A 20,798-nucleotide genomic window follows, 5' to 3' on the forward strand; every position below is an offset into this window, starting at 1 on the left:
GAGACGGATGATCCGCTGTGGCGAGAATCCTCTGTGCTCCCTAATCGGAGCAGCCAAAGGAAGAAGAAGATTTTTTAATCCCTGTAACTTTACTTGTACTTCAGTCAAATTTTATTGAAATAACAATAATATGAGTCGGCTTATAAAGGACATCTTCGGACTGTGGTGAGGAAACCAGAGTACCTGGAGGAAACCCAGTGTGCTTCTATTAATTCTATTATTTGCCTTCAAATGAACTTAAGTATCCAAAGTTCTATGATTTATTATAACTATAATGTTCATAATCATTTTTATCACAAGACTCTTCACTTAATCAACCCAGTTTATGTGAAAAGACTCGAATGTGACTCTCAGCACACTGATCTATTAATAGAATGATAATGACTCAAACACTGAATGATTTCTATTACAATTATCATAAACCCCAAACTTTTTCAACTACTTGGATTCTGGAGATTCTTCATCATTTATTTCTCTCTAAATGTTCTGTTTGCTGTTGAACTGATGCTGAACTGTATGTTGGTGATCAGTAGATACACCAATTAAAAATCTGAACAAGTTTAAAACAGAGCATGTGCTCAACCCTGATTGGTCACCCTGATTGGTGAGCAGTTCTTCATGATGATAATAATGATGATAATTGATATTATTAATATAAGTATACAGTAAGTAGAAAAAAAAAGCACCCACAAGAACGAGCAGGTTTAAAAATAAATCTGTTTTTATTTTGTATTATTCTGCGGGTCATTGGGAAAGAAAAATAAACGGACAGAAGTAGAAAACAGCCCGAGGCGATCAGTCGTTTGAAAGGGGCCCTTTTGCATTGGTGAAGAATCATCTAAGCCTTTGTTGTGGCCCATCCAACTCACATGACGTCACATGTCATAATTTAATGACGCTGACCATTGGTTCCAGAATCCTTTTTTTTTTTTTTTTTTGGCAGGAGCATGATTCCTTCCCAATAAAAACTAAATTACATTCTCCAGTAAAATAATCCCTGCACAACAAAGTGAAGGTGATTCCTTGTCTTTACCCCGTACATTTCCTAGATACTGATGTGCTTGTAAACTAGGAGGAAGGAAGCAGCGGTTGGGAAATAACAACAGCTTGATAACTCGTGACAGGGAATTCCTGAGCCTGGTCCCAGTAGAGGACTGGAGCTTAGAAGCATTTGCGGTGGACGATGCTAGGACCTGCTTCGACGTACTCCTGCTTGGTGATCCACATCTGCTGGAAGGTAGACAGGGAAGCCAGGATGGAGCCGCCGATCCAGACAGAGTACTTACACTCAGGTGGGGCGATGATCTGAAAGGAGTAGGAAATTGGAATGAGTGACATGCACATGGCTGTAGTCGAGTTTTCTGCCTTGCTGCATGTGCAGTGAATCATAAATACTTCAGACCTTTAAATGGCCTAATATTGTGTTGGAGATCCTCTGAACCAGTCGTCTAGCTTTCACAATTTGTCAAACTTTTTCAAAACCTTACGCTTGCCCATTTTTCCTGCTTTTAAACACGCCAACTTTGAGTACAAAATATTCACTTGCTGCCTAATAAATCCAACCCACTAACAGGTGCCATGATGAAGAGATAATCAGTGATATTCACTTTACTGCTCATAATAATAGAATGGTATTGGGGAAACCATCTGGTTTCATGTTTTTATTGTTTGTTTTTAATTGGGACAATAGGTGTCACTCTAACCTAACTGGGTTCATGTAATATAGGTAGGAACGCTCATGTGGGTACCAGGTGTTGCTTGATGGAGGGGGAGCACACATAGCTTTTTGACCGCTTTAAAGAGTTTACTGAACGTGTGTTACATTGGGTAACCTCGGCACCTATTGTGTTTTTTGTAACTTATTTGTGGATATATGTTCTTTATGGATTATTGCAACAATATGGTGAGAATAAAGAATCAATCATGAATAAATCCGAACTTCTCTTCGTATGTATGGACAACAAATGCGTGTCAATAAAGTGCCCAGTCTAGCAATCACCGCGGGCTTTAAATAAAGAAAATCTAAAATCTTATGCTTCAGGTTACCGATACAGTGGATTATAGTTTAGGCTACTGCCGCCTTTGTTTAAATTACGCTGAGGACGTCGCATTGGATTGTAGCTGAAGTATTGCGCAACTGGACGGCGTGTTTGTTCATCGAGCTCGATAAAGCCGTGGACAGCGGGAGGACGGCACTCACAGTGGAGTCAACACTCACGTTTCCATGAATACAAAGGCCATCTACTAGCAGCACAGTTGAAAAATCAACACTGCACTTCGAAAGCCGACAGAAATTCACGGCAGCCAACGCGAGGTATGTAGCGCTACTATATTAAATGGCTATTCAGGTTTATTTATTTGTTTGTGTGCACACATTGTGGGGCAAAAAAAAATAAAATGCATTGGTGATAGTCGGGTTGGGGTGGACTATTAAACTTTACGTTGCTAACGTTACTGTGTATTGCGGACTTTTTGAACTTTTGCGGACATTCTAACGAGTTATGGAGATGCATGAAGCTGCAGACAAGCCCTCTGGGCCGCCAACTGTTCTCAAAAGTGTTGTAAATGGCGCTGATGCGCAAAGTGACAAAGACAAACGTTATAAAATTAACTGCTAAAGCTTTTGCTGAAGAGTTGGAACGATTGCAAAAGGATAGGAAGGATAAATTAAATAAAGCAAGTAACTTGAAATTAGAAATGAAGGAGCTCATACAAAAGGGAGAGAAATCACAGGTTCATTGTGTTTTTAATAATCTGCTTAAGTTATGTGATGAAGCTAAAGGTGTTCATGCTTCTGTAATGAAAATGTTACCAGAGGTCGAAAAAGAGAAACATGATGTGTGGTTCAAAGCAAAAATTTTAAACAATGATGAATTTATTTCTAAGATGCAATTATGGCTTTCAAGTGTTGAACAAACTGCTCTTGATGGTTGTGAACAAAATGTTATCAATGTTACTGATGTCAATATTATTGATGATGGTATTAACCCAGAGGATAGCATTTCAAATGTAGTGTGCGTGGCAGCACATTACACCACTTCCTCTGCAAGAATTCAAGCAGAGGCAGACAAGGCAGCGCTGCTTGCCCGTATGGCAGCGTTACAAGAAAGCATTCATTGGAGGAGCAAGAGCAGCAAATAAGGAGAAAAAAGGAACAACAGGAATTAGAAACCATGCTCGTGGAGTCTTCAGCTAAGCTGGCGGTGCTACAGGCTTCTGACAGCCATTCGTAGGTATCCAATGCAATGAATTCTTATTTGGAGAGAGAATCTACAAACAGTTTGAAGCCATTAGCAAAGGAGTTCAATGTCATACCTCAGAGTAAACTCCAGCAGCAGTTTGTACTGCCAGCTAATAACCCATTATCAATTATAAGGACGCCACAGGGAGTTAATCAACACCTCGTAACTAGACCCAAAGAGTGGACATCTCCAAAAAGACAAAGCCATAGTATACTGGAAAGGGAAGCATTAATGCTGACTCGGGAACTTAATATTCAACCAACAGACCTGAGGCAGTCGGAAGACCTCCTTACAGTTATGCAAAGTCAGTTATGAAATCACATCAGCCCTTGTCCAACAACAATGCTTATCATAATTCCTTTATTTGATGAAGTACATGCAGGAATTGGATATGCCAAGTAACATCAGGGCAATCGTTGGGAAGTTGCCATTCAAGCTCAGAGACTGATGGAGAACCCTCTCATTTGACATATCTGACACAACCGAACGTAGAGCCTCATTTGTAGATCTGGTGAAATTGATAGAAAGACATGTCAGAATAATATCCGTTCCCCTGTATGGCGACATTAGTGACTTAGCATCTGGAATAACTGGATCTAAGGTCGTTAATAGGCCAAAGTTACATCAAGGAAATAGAATTAAAGGAAACAGCTTTGCTACAACTACTGCATCTATTGAATCAATAAAAAATGATAGAGAATGGAGGAATGTGCCGCAAGAACATGATTCACTAGTGATTCAAGGTTGTGTATATTGTGCTCAAGGTCACTCTTTGGAACATTGTCAACAGTTTGAACAAATGAGACACAAAGACAAGTTAAGCCTCCTCAAGGATAAAGAACTTTGCTTTGGCTGCTTACGCTCTGGGCACAGGAGTCGGAACTGTGAACGGCGCTTGATTTGTAGTACTTGTGGGCAAAGACATCCGACTTCATTTCACATCAATAGGAGAGAGACTGCCAATGTGTCTATTGAGACTTTTAATGAATCAGGGGCCCAAGCGGCAACAGCATCTCCGAAAACATGTGGTCAGACAGGCGCCGGAGGAGATCGTATGCATTCCTTGATCCCGGAAGCTCAGCCACGTTTTGCTCAGAGCAGTTTATGCGAAGGCTTAATCTTGCAGGGAGATGAACACATTTTCTCCTACAAACCATGGGTCACGAAAGAATGGCACCAGCCTACTCAGTTTCAGGCTTGGAGGTCTCTGGGATTGATGAACACCTCTTTTATAGGCTTCCAGAAACCCTTACACAAGGTAAAATGCCTGTAAATGCAGACAATATATTGACTGAGGGAGATTTGGCAAAGTGGCCATACCTAGCAAAGATTAAAATCCCTAGCATAAAGGCTAATGTGGACCTGTTGATTGGAGGCAATGCACCCAAAATGCTGGAGCCCTGGGAGGTTGTTAACAGCAGTGGAGATAGGCCGTACGCCATGAGGATAGCATTAGGCTGGGTTATTAACGGCCCATTGCAAGGAAACAACAGTTCCGGTGCAGAGTGTATGACAGCCATGGTCAACAGGATTTCTGTGTGCAATTTGGAAGAAATGCTAAATAACCAGTATAACCATGACTTTAACAAGAGCGCTACAGAGGAAAAAGGGCTATCAAGAGAAGACATTAAATTCATGGAAATTATGGAAAGGTCTTTAATTCTTGAGCACGGTCACTATTGCCTGAAATTGCTCTTTAGGAAGAAAGAATTGTCTCTGCCCAACAACTTCTCTGTTGCAAAGCAAAGGGTACTTGGTTTAAGGAGGAAATTCCTGAAAAATGAACTCTTCTTTAAGGAATATAGTTCATCTATCAGTGAGATGGTTGACAAAGGATACGCAGAGGAGGTACCTACCCATCAACTGAGTGGTGGGTAATGTGTGGTTATATCCCTCACCATGGGGTACACCACCCAAGGAAGAAAACTATACGAGTGGTGTTTGACTGTGCTGCAACGTTTAAGGGAACCTCTCTGAACCGAGAGCTTTTGCAAGGCCCTAATCTCAATAGTACATTGTTAGGAGTCCTCCTGAGATTTAGACAAAAACCAGTGGCAATCATGGGTGACATACAAACCATGTTTCATCAAGTCAAGGTCACAAAGGAGGATCGAGACTTCCTGCGCTTTTTGTGATGGCCAAAGGGAGATTTGACCAAACAGATAACTGAGTTTCGTATAACTGTTCATTTGTTCGGTGCTGGGTCATCCCCGAGTTGTGCCATCTATGCTCTAAGAAGAACAGCTGATGATAACCAGGCCGACTTTCCAGCAGAGGTGATCCAGACAGTTAAAGAAAACTTTTACGTGGATGACTGCTTAAAGAGTATGGCATCCGAGGAGGAGGCCATACTTAAGGTCGAACATCTTACTGCCCTCTGCCAGAGAGGAGGGTTTACTCTAACAAAATGGACCAGCAACAATGTACTGTATTACAAACTTTGCCCGAGGAACATAGAGCAAAGGATCCGAAGGAACTAAATCTAGATATGGATAAACTTCCTCTCAAGCGAGCTCTGGGCCTACATAGGTGTGCAGAGACGGGTTCATTCAATTTTAAAATGGAAATCCATCAAGCATCTTGCACCAGACGTGGAATGTTATCAGTGTCCAGTTAAGTGTATGACCCGCTTGGCTTTCTTGCACCTGTTCTTTTGCCTGCTAAGATCATGTTGCAGGCTCTTGATGGGCAAAGCTAGAGTTACGCCTTTAAAGGTGATTACCATTCCTCGCTTGGAGATCACTGCTGCTGTAATTGCTGTTCGTATCGACTTGATGCTTAGAACCGAGTTGCGGATTCCACTGCAAGAATAAGTCTTTTAGACGGATAGTATGTCCGCGCTTAAATACATAAAGAACGAAGAAAAGCGTTTCCATACATTTGTGGCAAATAGGGTCTCCACTATAAGAGAAGCATCAAAACCATCACAGTGGCGATACATTAGTTCCAAGGAAAACCCAGCAGATGATGCATCTAGAGGATTAGGGATTGGAGACTTCATTGGAAACAACAGGAGAATAAAGAATTAGCAGTCCAGGGTTTCCTTGTAAACCAGAAGAGGACTAGCCTCTTCTGGAGGAGACTCTTCTCTTCTGGAGGAGACTAAAGATAGCAGTAGCTTGGTTCCTTAAGTTAAAACAGATACTTCGGAACAAGAGTTACAGAAGGAGGGCATTTGAGGCTTCTAATACACAAAGGCAGTGTGAGATGTCAGAAAGAAAATCCCTGTCAGTAGATGATTCTGTGTGAGGCTGAACTTGCTATAATTCAATACTGACAACAGCAAAGATTTAGCGAAGAAATTGGCAAAATGTCATCAGAGAATGGTGCCGTGAGCAGAGAGAGCATCCTCTACAAGTTGGATCCACGCTTGGATGGCCACCTCCTGAGAGTAGGAGGGCGGCTGACAAAGGGTGCGTTGCCAGAGGAAACTAAACATCCACTGATTCTATCCAAAGACCAGCATGTAGCTACACTCATTTTGAAGCACATCCTCCAACAACTTGGCCACAGTGGCCGCAGTCATGTATTGTCCACATTGAGGAGGCGGTACTGGATTACTGGTGCTAATACAGCTGTGAGGAAAATCATAACAGAATGTTGTTTCTGTAGAAGACACAATGCTAAAATGATGGAACAGAAAATGGCAGATGTGCCAAAGGAAAAAATCTTTCCAAATCATCCACCATTTACCAACGTGGGGGTCGACTACTTTGGACCGATAGACGTGAAAAGAGGACGTGGTACAGTCAAGCGCTACGGTGTGATTTTTACCTGTTTGTCCAACTTTATAGGAACAGAGAGAGAACTAAGGGAATCACTGTTAGGTTTAAATCAGGCACGGATCATAGGAATGCTACGACAGAGGGGAATCAAGTGGAGCTTCAATCCTCCAGCAGGGTCACATTTTGGTGGTGTTTGGGAGCGCGTGATCCGCATGGTGAGGAGAATCCTCAGTGCAGTGCTTCGACAGCAAAGGCTGGACGATGATGGTCTTCATACGGTCATGTGTGAGGCTGAAGCCATCTTAAACGATCGACCCATCACCAAACTGTCTGACGATCCAAATGATCTCAAACCCCTAACTCTTAACCATATTTTGCTCATGAAAGGAAATCCATCTCTACCTCCTGGACTGTTTCAGCAACACGATCTGTACAGCAGACGGAGGTGGAAACAGGTCCAGTATATCTCTGATCTCTTTTGGAAGAGATGGATACGTGAATATTTACCTTCATTACAAGAACGACAGAAATGGAATCAAAGGAGGAAATCATCTTAAAACTGAAGATATTGTGATCATGGACCCTGCTACCCCACATGGTTCTTGGCCACTTGGAAGAGTCTTAGAGGCCTTTTGTGATAAAAAGGGGCTTGCGCGATCAGTACATCTGCAGACAAAGACAAATACTGTTGAAAGACATGTAACAAAACTTTGTCTGCTGCAAGAATCATAGGTTAGCTCTTTAAACTTCATTGTTTGAGCGCTTGTTAACCGAGCCATTAGGGGGGCACAAGCCAGTGCACTCTTAGTGCCGGTCCCAAACCCGGGTAAATAGGGAGGGTTGCGTTAGGAAGGGCATCCAGCGTAAAACATGTGCCAAATCAAATATGCGGATCACAAATGAGAATTTCATACCGGATCGGTCGAGGCCCGGGTTAACAACGACCGCCACAGGTATCGTTAGCCGACAGGGTACCGGTGGAAATTGGGCTACTGTTGGCTGAAGGAGGAGAAGGAGAGGAGGAAGACGTCTACAGAGACGGCAGGAAAAGGAGCAGTGTAGGAGAGTAGAGGTTCGGGTTGGTACTTTAAATGTTGGTACTATGACGGGTAAAGGGAGAGAGGTAGCTGATATGATGGAGAGGAGAAAGGTGATATGCTGTGTATTTAGGAGACCAAGTGGAAAGGGAGTAAGGCCAGGAACATTGGAGGTGGGTTTAAACTGTTCTATTATGGTGTGGATGGAAAGAGAAATGGTGTAGGGGTGATTCTGAAGGAAGAGTACAGTAAGAGTGTGGTAGAGGTGAAGAGAGTTTCTGATAGGGTGATGATCGTGAAGGTGGAAGTTGATGGGATGATGATAAATTTCATCAGTGCCTATGCTCACAAGTTGGCTGTGAGATGGTGGAAAAGGAAAGATTCTAGAGTGAATTAGATGAAGTGGTAGGTGGTGTACCTAGAAAAGAACGATTGGTGATTTGGGCAGACTTTAATGGGCATGTAGGTTAAGGGAACAGAGGTGATGAGGAGGTGATGGGTAGGTATGGTTTTAAGGAGAGAAATGTGGAAGGGCAGATGGTGGTAGATTTTGCTAAAAGGATGCAAATGGCAGTGGTGAACACGTAGTTTAAGAAGAAGGAGGATCATAGGGTGACGTATAAGAGTGGAGGAAGGTGCACACAGGTGGACTATGTGCTATGCAGGAGATGCAACCTGAAGGAGATTGGAGACTGTAAGGTGTTGGCGGGGGACAGTGTAGCTGGACAGCATCGGATGGTGGTCTGTAGGATGGTTTTGGAGGTGAAGAAGAAGAGGAGGAAAGTAAGGATTGAAAGAAGAATAAGATGGTGAAAACTGAAGGAGGAAGAGTGTAGTGTGAGGTTCAGGGAAGAGGTCAGACAGGGGCTTGGTGGTGGTGAAGAGGTGCCGGATGATTGGGCAACTACTGCAGGAGTGATGAGGGAGGCAGCTAGAAAAGTACTTGGTGTGACATCTGGAAATAGAAAGCAAGACAAGGAGACGTGGCAGTGGAGTTTTTAACCAGATTGTTTAACAGGATTCTGGAAGCGGAGAGGATGCCTGAGGAATGGAGAAGGAGTGTGCTGGTACCGATCTTTAAGCATAAGGTAGATGTGCAGACCTGCAGTAACTACAGGGAAATTAAGTTGATCAGTCACACCATGAAGTTATGGGAAAGAGTAGTGGAAGCCAGGCTGAGAGAAGAGGTGACCATCTGTGAGCAACAGTTTGGTTTCATGCCGAGGAAGAGCACCACAGATGCCTTATTTGCTTTGAGGATGTAGAAGTATAGAGAAGGACAGAAGGAATTGCATTGTGTATTTGTGGATTTAGAGAAAGCGTACGACAGAGTGCCAAGAGAGGAGTTGTGGTATTGAATGAGGAAGTCAGGTGTGTCAGAGAAGTATGTAAGGGTGGTGCAGGACATGTATGAGGACAGTGTGACGGCAGTGAAGTGTGCAGTGAAGGGTGAAGGTTGGACTGCATCAAGGATCGGCCCTGAGCCCTTTCCTGTTTGCAGTGGTGATGGACAGGTTGACGGACGAGGTCAGACAGGAGTCTCCCTGGACTATGATGTTTGCAGATGATATTGTGATTTGTGGTGAGAGAGAGCAGGTTGAGAGGAGCCTGGAGGTGGAGATATGCGCTGGAGAGAAGGGGAATGAAAGTCAGCAGGAGTAAGACAGAGTACATGTGTGTGAATGAGAGGGAGGGCAGTGGGTGATGCGGTTGCAGGAGAAGAGGTGGAGAAGGTGGAGGAGTTCAGGTACCTGGGGTCAACAGTGCAAAGTAATGGAGAGTGTGTTAGAAGTAAAGAAAAGAGTGCAGGCAGGGTGGAGTGGGTGGAGAAGAGTGACAGGAGTGATTTGTGATAGTAGGGTATCTGCAAGAATGAAAGGGAAAGTTTATAGGACTGTGGTGAGACCTGCGATGTTGTATGGATTAGAGACAGTGGCATTGAGTAAAAGACAGGAGGTGGAGCTGGAGGTAGCAGAGCTGAAGATGTTAAGGTTTTCGTTGGGAGTGACGAGGATGGACAAGATTAGAAATGAGTTTATTAGAGGGACAGCACATGTAGGATGTTTTGGTGACAAGGTGAGGGAGGCGAGATTGAGATGGTTTGGACATGTGCAGAGAAGGGACATGAATTATATTGGTAGAAGAATGCTGAAGATGGAGCCACCAGGTAGGAGGAAAAAAAGGAAGGCCAAGGAGGAGGTTCATGGATGTGGTGAGGGAAGACATGCAGGTAGTTGGTGTGAAAGAGGCAGATGTAGAGGACAGGGTGGTATGGAGATGGATGATCCGCTGTGGCGATTCCTAATTGGAGCAGCCGAAAGAAGAAGTTTGAGCACTTGTTAAATGTTTTAAACCTGTGGTGTGTTTATATGTGAGGTAAATCCTGTATATTGTGATCCCTCCTTTATGGCTCCTACATTGTTATGTAATGGAATTGTTTGTCTGTTAGCCATCACAATTAGGGGCCAGGATGTGCGAGTCATCTGGTTTCATGTTTTTATTGTTTGTTTTTAATTGGGACAATAGGTGTCACTCTAACCTAACTGGGTTCAGGTAATATAGGTAGGAACGCTCATGTGGGTACCAGGTGTTGCTTGATGGAGGGGGAGCACACATAGCTTTTTGACCGCTTTAAAGAGTTTACTGAACGTGTGTTACATTGGGTAACCTCGGCACCTATTGTGTGTTTTGTACCTTATTTGTGGATATATGTGTACCTTTATGGATTATTGCAACAATATGGTGAGAATAAAGAATCAATCGTGAATAATTCCGAACTTCTCTTCGTATGTATGGACAACAAATGCGCATCAATAAAGTGCCCGGTCTAGCAATCACCGCGGGCTTTAAATAAAGATTTAGCCCCTACAGGTATAATGTTATGTCTGATTGGTGTATAGATTTAATTATAGGTCCAATAAGTAAAGAGCCAACATTGGAGGTGGTAGCTCAGTGGGTAAAGAATTTAACCCTCAATGTGTCAGCCAAATGCCATAAATGTAAACATGTTATAGTTTATTCCTCTGCCTAATGCTCCAAACAAGTACAGTATCTCTGTGAACATGGCGCTAGTCAAAAGTTCAAGAAATGTCCACTGTCATCGCCATGGACTCGTACTAAACGCTTAAGCAATGAAAGCTTGATTCGCTCATGCTTATCTTTGAAAGACCTTTGCTAGCAAGCAACTTCATCCAGGTTGAGTTGAATACTTCTGATATTACAGATTTCTTCTCATATCATGGATGATTCCAAAACCTAGATAAGAAAATGTCAATTTCTCTTGTCCGATACCTTGATCTTCATTGTGCTGGGAGCCAGGGCAGTGATCTCCTTCTGCATACGGTCAGCGATACCTGGGTACATGGTGGTGCCACCAGACAGGACGTTGTTGGCATAAAGATCCTTCCTGAGGTCAATGATCTGTTAATAATGCTGTTGTAGGTGGACTCCATGCCTGCAGCAGACAATGGCTTTGAGAAATCTGTCCAAAACTGGCAAAAAAGAGAAGAGGAGAAAGAACTGGTACGTACCGATGAAAGAAGGCTGGAAGAGGGTCTCGGGGCAGGGGAAACGTTCGTTGCCAATGGTGATGACCTGACCATCGGGAAGCTCGTAGCTCTTCTTAAGGGAGGAGGAGGAGGAGGCAGCGGTGGCCATCTCATTCTCAAAGTCCAGGGCGAGGTAGCACAGCTTCTCCTTGATGTCACGCACAATCTCACGCTCGGCTGGTACGAACAAAATAGTAAAATTTTTAACTGTTGGAACTCTATACAGCAATATGATTTAAAATTTAACTGGACGAGACACGCACCAGTGGTGACGTAAGAGTAGCCACGCTCAGTCAGGATCTTCTTGATGTAGTCAGTCAGATCACGACCGGCCAGGTCCAGACGCGCCCTCTGTTTCCGCACTAATGATTTGTCGTTCATTTTGAACAAGTCTTTAATGTGACTCAGAAAAAAGAGTGATTTGTTCATTTTCTCCTGGACGCACATGAGCAAAGCATCGCGAAATCTCTGTACGTTATGTAAAAACAGAATGGATTATTTTACTTCTCGACTCGTTTGTTCTTTTGTCACATGACTCCCATATACACTATAAATTTTATACGTACTGTATATAAATGATTGGAACTGTAGTCATAGTTCATGTAGGTAGGTGTCTTGGGGAATTTGCTTATTGAAAATTTAACATTTTATTTGATTTCTGATCAAAGGAATGAAATTTACAAAATGACTCAAAAAAAAAGAATTGTTCATATTGATGGATCATATGAAAAATAATCTGAAATAGCTTTTATATCTATTTATTTCTTCTTCTTTTTTAACAGTGATTGCACATTTTTCACTGATGGACTGTTCAGGATCAGAAAATGGCAAATATGTCAGAAATGTATGCTTGATTCTTCTACAAATTAGAATTTGTAAACCTAAAGGACCCTTAATGAGTCATAAACTATTATGTCTTTGCTAATAAGTGAGGTTCATACAGAATATATTAAAAGTGGCTGAGAAAATCATTACTCTGTCAGATCACGATACTCACCGGTGGTACGGCCAGAGGCGTACAGGGACAGCACGGCCTGGATGGCCACATACATAGCGGGAACGCTAAAGGTCTCAAACATGATTTGGGTCATCTTCTCACGGTTGGCCTTGGGGTTTAGAGGTGCCTCAGTGAGCAGGGTGGGGTGCTCCTCGGGGGCAACTCGTTGTAGAAGGTGTGGTGCCAGATCTTTTCCATATTATCCCAGTTGGTGATGATGTCGTGCTCGATGGGGTAGTCAGGATACCTCTTTTGCTCTGGGCCTCGTCTCCCACATATGAGTCTTTCTGACCCATACCGACCATGACATCCTGGGGAGAGACAACAGATTAATACATCTGACAGATTTTTTTTTGCTAACTTTGGGGGGGTTTGGCTGCTGTCTGAAGTGTAGAAGAGACCCTCCAGGGTTAACAGCGAAGACATTTTGTTATAGAAATGTGAACACGGATTCCAGATGTTTATGGAAAATCTCTAGGTAGCATCAAAGATTCAAAGAGACTACAAATGCGTTACTTAGTTACTTTTTATGGAAAGTAACGCGTTATATTACTTTTGCGTTACTTGTATCTCTTTCACGCCGCAAATGAGCTGTGAATTTGCTCTCTGTCTCCGCTGTGATGGCATCGTACATGTGTCTCCCACGGAGAACTTTTATTCTGAGCAGTCAATAGATCTGCAGTGGTGGAAAGTCTGCAAAAGTTTTCTATATTTCTGTCTCAATTTCCATATATTCAACATTATACACACACACACACACACACACACACACACACACACACACACACACCTGTAGTGCTGTGCTTTGCATGCAGATTTTTTTTTAGTGGTATTTTTTGCAGTTGACAAGAGCTTTTCACCAACACATAATCTACACTTAACCATTATTCCTTTCTCCTTTTCCACGACTATTTAAAAATAATAAGAACACTTCCATCACAGTAATGTAATGCTCTAGTTTGCCAAATTTATAAAGTAACGCACTACTTTACTCGTTACACCAGAAGAGTAATATTATTACGTAACGCACGTTACTTGTAACGCGTTACCCCCAACACTGTTTAAATGTACTGTAATTTCCGGATTATTAAGCGCACACAATTATAAGACACACCCACTGAATTGTAGAAAGATTTTTATTTTGAACATAAATAAGCCGCACCTGTCTATAAGCCGAAATACACTGAAACTAATGAACTTTACACAGGCTTTAATGAAAGATAGTGTCTGTTACACGGCTTGTATCTAAACAGTAGCCTACCAAGAAAGTCATTGTTCACTGTCTTCCTCCTTCCTTTCACAACAATTTCTCTTGAGAGTTTATCTTTTGGCATCGTCATGCGTTTAAAAATCACCATCGGTGAAGCTTTTCTCCCAGCTCAGAACACAGGTGAAGTGCGGTTTTTTCATGCCCGGTTGTTTTCAGCGTGACGAATGATTCACATTTCCTGTTAACACTCCGAGTGAGCGGCAGGTCAAACGTTTCATACACTATGTTTAGTGCACCACATAGTGTTGTGTAGGAGAATATTTGGGAGATAAAAATGAAAGAAAATGTGTAAATACTGCTGTGTTGAATTGTGTGTGACTGATATTCAGTTAAAGTCTGAACTGAGTTCTCTAAAGTCTACTAATCCAGGCTCACTCCGGCCTCGTCTCATTTCACACTGATCCAGGCTCAACCTGGCCTTGTCTCAATTCATACTGATGCAGGCTCACTCTGGTCTCCTCAATTCACACTGATTCAGGCTCACTCCGGTCTCGTCTCAATTCACACTGATCCAGGCTCAACCTGGTCTCGTCTCAATTTACACTGATCTCTCGCTCTCTCTCTCTCTCACACACACACACACACACACATGCACACTGTGTAATGACAGTCAACATAATGTCAAACTTGTTCCCATCTAGTTAGATCTTGCGAAGCATCTCAGTGACACCTCAAGGGTTTTTGTGTGTCTTGTTAATCAAAACGGCATGAAAACATTGTTTTCATTCGTTTTGGAAAATTACTCGTCAATTAGGTCCCTGTGACCTGCACCTGTCATTTCAGCCTGATGTTCATTTACTTTCCGGCTCTTTGAAAAGTCTTCGACACGAAGACAGCGTTTTCAAATCAATCCTCGGTTTTCATTTACTGCATCTCAGTGTGGACTGTACAAGCAACATGTTAGGCCACGCCCATTTCCTAACATCAAATCGTGGCTTTGAGATGAACCTGCAACTGTTTTTCTATTCACAGATTGCTGATTAAATGTGTTTGACTGCGGTACATATTCATTTGGATTTTAGAGGAACCTTCAGCACTCACCTTCTGCCTCATCCTCCTCCTCATCCTCACTGGAGGAAGCGAGGTAGGCCTGGAAGTCCATGTTCAGCAGTTCGTCCTTGCTGAAGTTCTTGCTGAGGGTTGTGATGCGATCGTAGTCCGTCTCCTCCCAAGTTAACTCCACCTGCACACAAAACGCACACTTTAACACTAGCTTCTCTTCTATTTAAGAACATACCATTTATGTAAAAACACACATGGTCAAAAGTTTGTGCACCCCTGATCATCACACAACTCTATGTCCAATATTTAAATGTATTATATTTAAATTTTTGTATTCCCCATATTGTAAGGAAGCTGTAGTCAGAATGCAAAGTAGTTTGTAGGTAGATATTATTGCCCCATGGAGTACTGTTGGTTCAAGGGTCCAACAGTAGCAGTTTGGCAATGTCTTGTGTCTTGAACCCTTTAATCAGTAACCCACAGCCTCAAAAACTGAACCATAGCCCCATTATTCTCTTTCCAGATTTACTCCAATCTTCTGGTTAAGCTTTCCACTAGATTTCAGGGTGAAGCTGTGGGAATTAGTAATTATTCATCTACTAAAGCATGAGTGAGGTCAGGAGGTCTGGGGATCCATAAGTGTTCCACTTCATCCCAATGGAGTTCAGGGAAGTTGAGGAAGTCAGGGCTTTTTGCAGGACTTTTGAGTTCTTAAATACAACCCATGTAATGCAAATCTTCATGGAGCTTGCTTTGTGCACAGGGATATTTGTCATGCTGGAACACGTTTGGGGGGATCTTCAAAGCTTAGCATTTTCTATACCAGAGGTCGAGTGAATAATCATCTGCCGATCATGTGTGCTGCAAATTAGGCAGGTGCGCCTGACGCGCCGAACAGTGTGTGTACTTTCTGCGCTTGCATGAAAGAACAGCAGGTGGCAGTAGTCTGTTTTTGACATTCGAACAGGGAAATCTTGACATTTAGGTTTAACAAAATTTGTAAAAAAGTATGGAGTAGAGTTCAATAGTGGATTTTACAGATACTGATAGCTAATCAGTACTTGGATCGTACTTACTGATAGCCGATTAATCAACTAATAATTTTTTAAATGGTAATGATGCTGAATTTAAAAGAAAAAACTCCATCTAAAATAGTACTGTAAGTTTAGTAAAAGAAATTATTCTATTGATTTACTCATCTATTGATGATGATATAAATATTAATATATTAATTATATAAATAAATTGAGTAAAAAAAACTTTTTAAAAAATACACTTAAAATAAACAGCAAGCAGTGTCAGTGATTCGCCTCTAGAGGCCGCTCTCGTACTGTATAACACAATGATTAATCAACAAAAAAAAACAAATAAACATTGAATTGGTCGATCTTAACATGGGGCTCTGGTAAAAAAAATACACAACTGTGTACTTCTGTGTTTCAGAAAAGCTTGTGGTGCCCCAGAAGAGTTGGAGTTCTTGATGTTCTGCAGGTGAATCCTGAACGGTGTTGTACTCTGAAGTTAGGGGCCCTAATTAGGATGCACAGTGCTGAGCTAAAACTCAAGTCAGGTCTAGACAGGTTTACGTTCTTGTGTTGTGTGTGAGTGTGTGAGAGAGACCTCTGTTCCTCAGAGTCTGCATCTGGGTCGTCTGGGAGGCTGGTGAGCTCCAGAGAGCCCTGAGTCTGCACACACACACACACACACACACACACACACACACACACACACACACACACACACACACACACACACACACACACACACAGAGTGTAATACACAGTTATATTCAGTATAGCTGGTATAGACGATGATGATGAAGCAAAGGGGCGGAGTTACCGTGACAGACAGCACCACTCCTCCTTTAGGTTTGAAGGAGCTGAACAGAGCCAACAGGTCTTTAGCTTTGATCCGATCCCAGTTCATGTTGCACACTGCTAACCTGCAACTGACCTACACACACACACACACACAGTTAGCCAGTGCTGAGCCACATACAGTCTGTCCATCTATAAAACCACCGATCTCCATTTATCTATCTAAGCATCCATCCATCCAACCATCTAACCACCCATATCTGTCTAAACACCCATTTCATTATCTGTCTATCTATTCATCTACCCACCCATCCATCCATTTAACTGCCTGTCTATCTACCTATCCGTCCATCCACTCATTCATCTAACCACACTTCTGCTTATCTGTCTACCCATCCACATAACCACAGCTTTTCTGTCTCTCCATCCAACTGCTTGCGTATCAGTCTATACCTCCATGTAACCAGCCCTCTATCTCTCCATCATCTAACCACCTGTCCATCAATCCATCCACATTACTGCTCTTATAGCTATCCATCACTCGAACTGCCTGTCTATCTGTCTATCCATCCATCTAACCACCCATCTATCTATCCGTATATACATATACGTAGTGTCTGACCTCCTCGTTGCGCGGCGCGTCCTTCCACATCTCCCCAGTCGTGTTCGATCTCCTCTTCCTCGTGATGCAGCAGGTCCTCCGCCGCATCCTCATCATCTTCATCCTCAGAGCTAGTCTCGATGTTGCCTTTTCCTCGTGCCAGATCAGGACCGTTGTCACTGTCGTCCTCTGACTCACTCTCCTCTTCCTCGTCATCTTCCTCATCATCATCATCATCATCTGAAGAGAGGCCTACTTCTTTATCAGCGTCGCTGTTTTCTTCATCATCATCATAATCATCATCATCATCATCATCTTCTGTGAAAATAAAACATGTCAGTTGCAGTGTCCTGGGGCAAACCCATCACAACGCTGTGTGTGTATGTGTGTGTGTGTGTGTGTGAGTGAGTCAGTGAGAGAGTGTGTGAGGGTGTGTGTGTATGTAAGTGAGTGTCTGTGTGTGTGTGTGTGTGTGTGTGTGTGTGTGTGTGTGTGTTACCTTCCTCGACGACTCTCGCTCCTTTAACTGGCCCCGATTTCCGGATCCTCTGATAATCGTCAGATATTAAGGGCTTTTTCTTTACAGCTTTCATACTCACAAGCCCTTCCTCTTCCTCTTCAAACCCCTCCCCCTCCCCGCCAAGCTCCTCCTCCTTCACTTTTGCTTTCTGCAGCTTCTTCTTTTTCTTCTTCTTCTGCTGGAGCGTCTCTTGTGCTGCATCGGCATCGCCGTCGCTCTGCTCCGAGTCGGACAGTTTGTAGAAGCGTTTCAGGTCCTCGGTGGACGTGTGGTTGACGGGACGGCCGCGTTTGTCCACCGTGTACTTGAGCTTGAAGCGCTTGTCGTGGAACATGGACTGGAAGCGCTTGTCGATGCGCAGTTTCTGCTCCATGTCCGGCATCTCCCAGAAGCGGGGGTCCTTCTTGACGCGAGCAAAACGCGTGTCGGCGCTCGGCTCTTTCTCATACGACATGACGGCGATTTGGTTCGGGCACAATCCTGCACACGTGATGGAGACGTGTAAATAATTCACATGCAACACGACTGATACGGTGCACAACTGCTTTTAGATTTCTTAACAAGCCTCAATCACCTGTTCCTGTCTATCCATCATTCTAACCACTTATCTATCCATCCCTCTAGCTACCTCTCTCTCTCTCTCTCCTTCTAATCAAACTACCGGTTTATCTTCTCTCTATTTCTCAAACCATCTATGTAGCCATCTATCCACATGTCTATCTGCCTTTCCATCCTTCTAACCTCCTATCTGTTCATCTATCTATGTTTTTCTGTCCTTCCCTCTAACCACCTCTGTTCATCCATCCACCTTTCTATCCATCCTTCTAACCTCCTCTGTTCATCTATCCATCTATCCATGTTTTTCAATCCTTCCCTCCAACCACCTCTGTTCATCCATCCATCCACCTTTCTATCCATCCTTCTAACCTCCTGTGTTTATCTATTTATGTTTTTCTATCCTTTCCCCCAACCACTTCTGTTCATCCATCCATCCACCTTTCTATCCATCCTTCTAACCTTCAGAGGTTCATTGAAAGATTGAAATTAAAAGCATATAATTATGGGTTTGCATTCTCAATAAACCCCATGGTATCATACTGAGATCAACCACTAATCTATATATGAAGCAGGTTTACTCTTTCCAGTCCTGAAGCTGATTATTTTCCTACAGCAGCGTGCCAATAATCACAATTATTCACCTATAATGTGTGCATTCAGCAGCCTAAACACTCATCTCTGTTCACTCTCTCACAGCAAATAAGTTACAAAAACACACAAACTATATATATATATATATATATATATATATATATATATATATATATATATATATATATATTAAATCATGTTACCAGAACCAGAATCATTACAAAGCATAATAAACCTTCTGCATTTGTTACCTCAGACTCTCACAATCACCACAGTGGAGACTCCTGGAATAAACGTTTCCTTACAGATAACTTCACTATTTTGTGTCACACATCCATACATGTAGTGAAATGTTCTCTTTTTCTACGACTGTCCAACATGTAAAGAAAAATAGAATCTAAAATTAAAAATAGTATAAAAAGTATGAAAAAACACAAATATACACAAGAATAATTATGATCTTGTGTTATATAAACTAAAATAAACGATTGTTTACAAAATATTATATGGACCTGTTTAGACATGTTTTGCTGTAAATAAGGCAGAAAGGCAGGTTTTAGGGGGGTGCAAACTTTTGATCAATTGAATATTTACGTCGGAAATCGAGAATGTTGTTTGTACGTAAAATAGGGACGACGTGTCTCTGGATTATAATCCAGCAGAGTGTAAACGTTGGCACTCGGGTTCACTAGGAGACAACGTGAAATGCAGTCAGGAACATCAGGAACATGACCGCATTGATCACCAGTCCACCATCAGCTCTTAGCCTCGTGCTAGAAACAGAGTAAACGTGCTGGAATAAACACGCCATGACTCCATTTACTCCAGAAAGCACCGGAGAATAAAATAAACACACTCACCGACTCAGTATTTACACATCACACGCCACAGTTTCCTCACTATACACGTGTTGTCCCGTGCTGCACCAAACACTTCCGCAATCTCTCTAAACCACGCCCCCGTTTCATACGGCAAGCAAGAAGACTCATTTCAGGGGGAAAAAAAAGAACTAATATCACACTATTATATCATTCCGAATAATATCTTGTTTTTCAGATGCATCACGTATTACTTGCTCACGCAGTTCAATAATGGATAAACATATATATATATATATATATATATATATATATATATATATATACACACACTTATTTATCCATTAGTGAATTGGCCTATTTCTCTCAAATATTGCTCACAAAATCTGTCAGTGAGCACTTCTCCTTTGCAGAGATAAACCATACACCTCACAATCCAGCCATTAGGGTTGCACAAGTCAGGTCACTCTAAGTGCCGGTCCCAAGCTCGGATAAATGTGGAGGGTTGTGTTATGAAGGACATCCAGCGTAAACATGTGCTAAATCAAATATGCGAACAAATCAAAATTTCATACCAAATCGGTCGAGGCCCGGGTTAACAACGACCACCACAGTTATCGTCAGCCGACAGGGTACCGGTGGAAATTGGGCTACTGTTGGCTGAAGGAGAAAATGAGTAATGAGAAATGAGTCTATTAGAGGGACAGCGCATGTAGGATGTTTTGGTGACAAGGTGAGGGAAGCGAGATTGAGATGAATTATATTTGACATGATTTATATTGGTAGAAGAATGCTAAGGATGGAGCCACCAGGTAGGAGGAAAAGAGGAAGGCCAAGGGGGAGGTTCATGGATGTGGTGAGGGACAACATGCAGGTAGTTGGTGTGAAAGAGGCAGATGTAGAGGACAGGGTGGTATGGAGACGGATGATCCGCTGTGGCGACCCCTAATGGGAGCAGCCGAAAGAAGAAGAAAAAGTGTAGGTAAGAATTCCCATTCAGTTGTATTTCCACGCTTCACCACTAGAGGCACAGTTTACCACTCATCATAAGCTACCTCTGACATCACAGTGC

At 42.6% G+C, this 20,798-nt stretch overlaps 1 protein-coding gene, 1 long non-coding RNA gene and 1 pseudogene across 2 annotated transcripts in view; 2 read left to right on the forward strand and 1 right to left on the reverse strand.

Annotated features, from left to right (window-relative positions):
• Window positions 1-703: 703 nt before the first annotated feature.
• Window positions 704-19,896, reverse strand: LOC124378596 (annotated as a pseudogene).
• Window positions 1,316-7,790, forward strand: LOC124378410. Its single transcript, XM_046838105.1, has 2 exons — window positions 1,316-7,496; window positions 7,563-7,790. The coding sequence occupies exons 1-2, from the start codon at window positions 6,553-6,555 to the stop codon at window positions 7,603-7,605; spliced, it is 987 nt and encodes a 328-aa protein (XP_046694061.1). The 5' UTR covers window positions 1,316-6,552; the 3' UTR covers window positions 7,606-7,790.
• A 768-nt stretch (window positions 19,897-20,664) lies between the features above and the next one.
• Window positions 20,665-20,798, forward strand: part of LOC124378483 — a 3,374-nt gene continuing 3,240 nt past the window's right edge. Inside the window, exon 1 of the long non-coding RNA XR_006924242.1 lies at window positions 20,665-20,798. This exon is cut by the window's right edge and continues 213 nt beyond it. This is a non-coding gene — a long non-coding RNA (uncharacterized LOC124378483).

Source organism: Silurus meridionalis, chromosome 24 (assembly GCF_014805685.1).
Source record: "Silurus meridionalis isolate SWU-2019-XX chromosome 24, ASM1480568v1, whole genome shotgun sequence".
Classification (NCBI taxonomy): domain Eukaryota; kingdom Metazoa; phylum Chordata; class Actinopteri; order Siluriformes; family Siluridae; genus Silurus; species Silurus meridionalis.

Coding starts and splice junctions, on each gene's coding strand:
- LOC124378410 (XM_046838105.1), top strand. CDS start 6,553: ATGTCATCAGAGAATGGTGCCGTGAGCAGAGAGAGCATCCTCTACAAG. Junction 7,497..7,562: donor TCATTACAAGAACGACAGAA/ATGGAATCAAAG, acceptor CTGCTACCCCAC/ATGGTTCTTGGCCACTTGGA.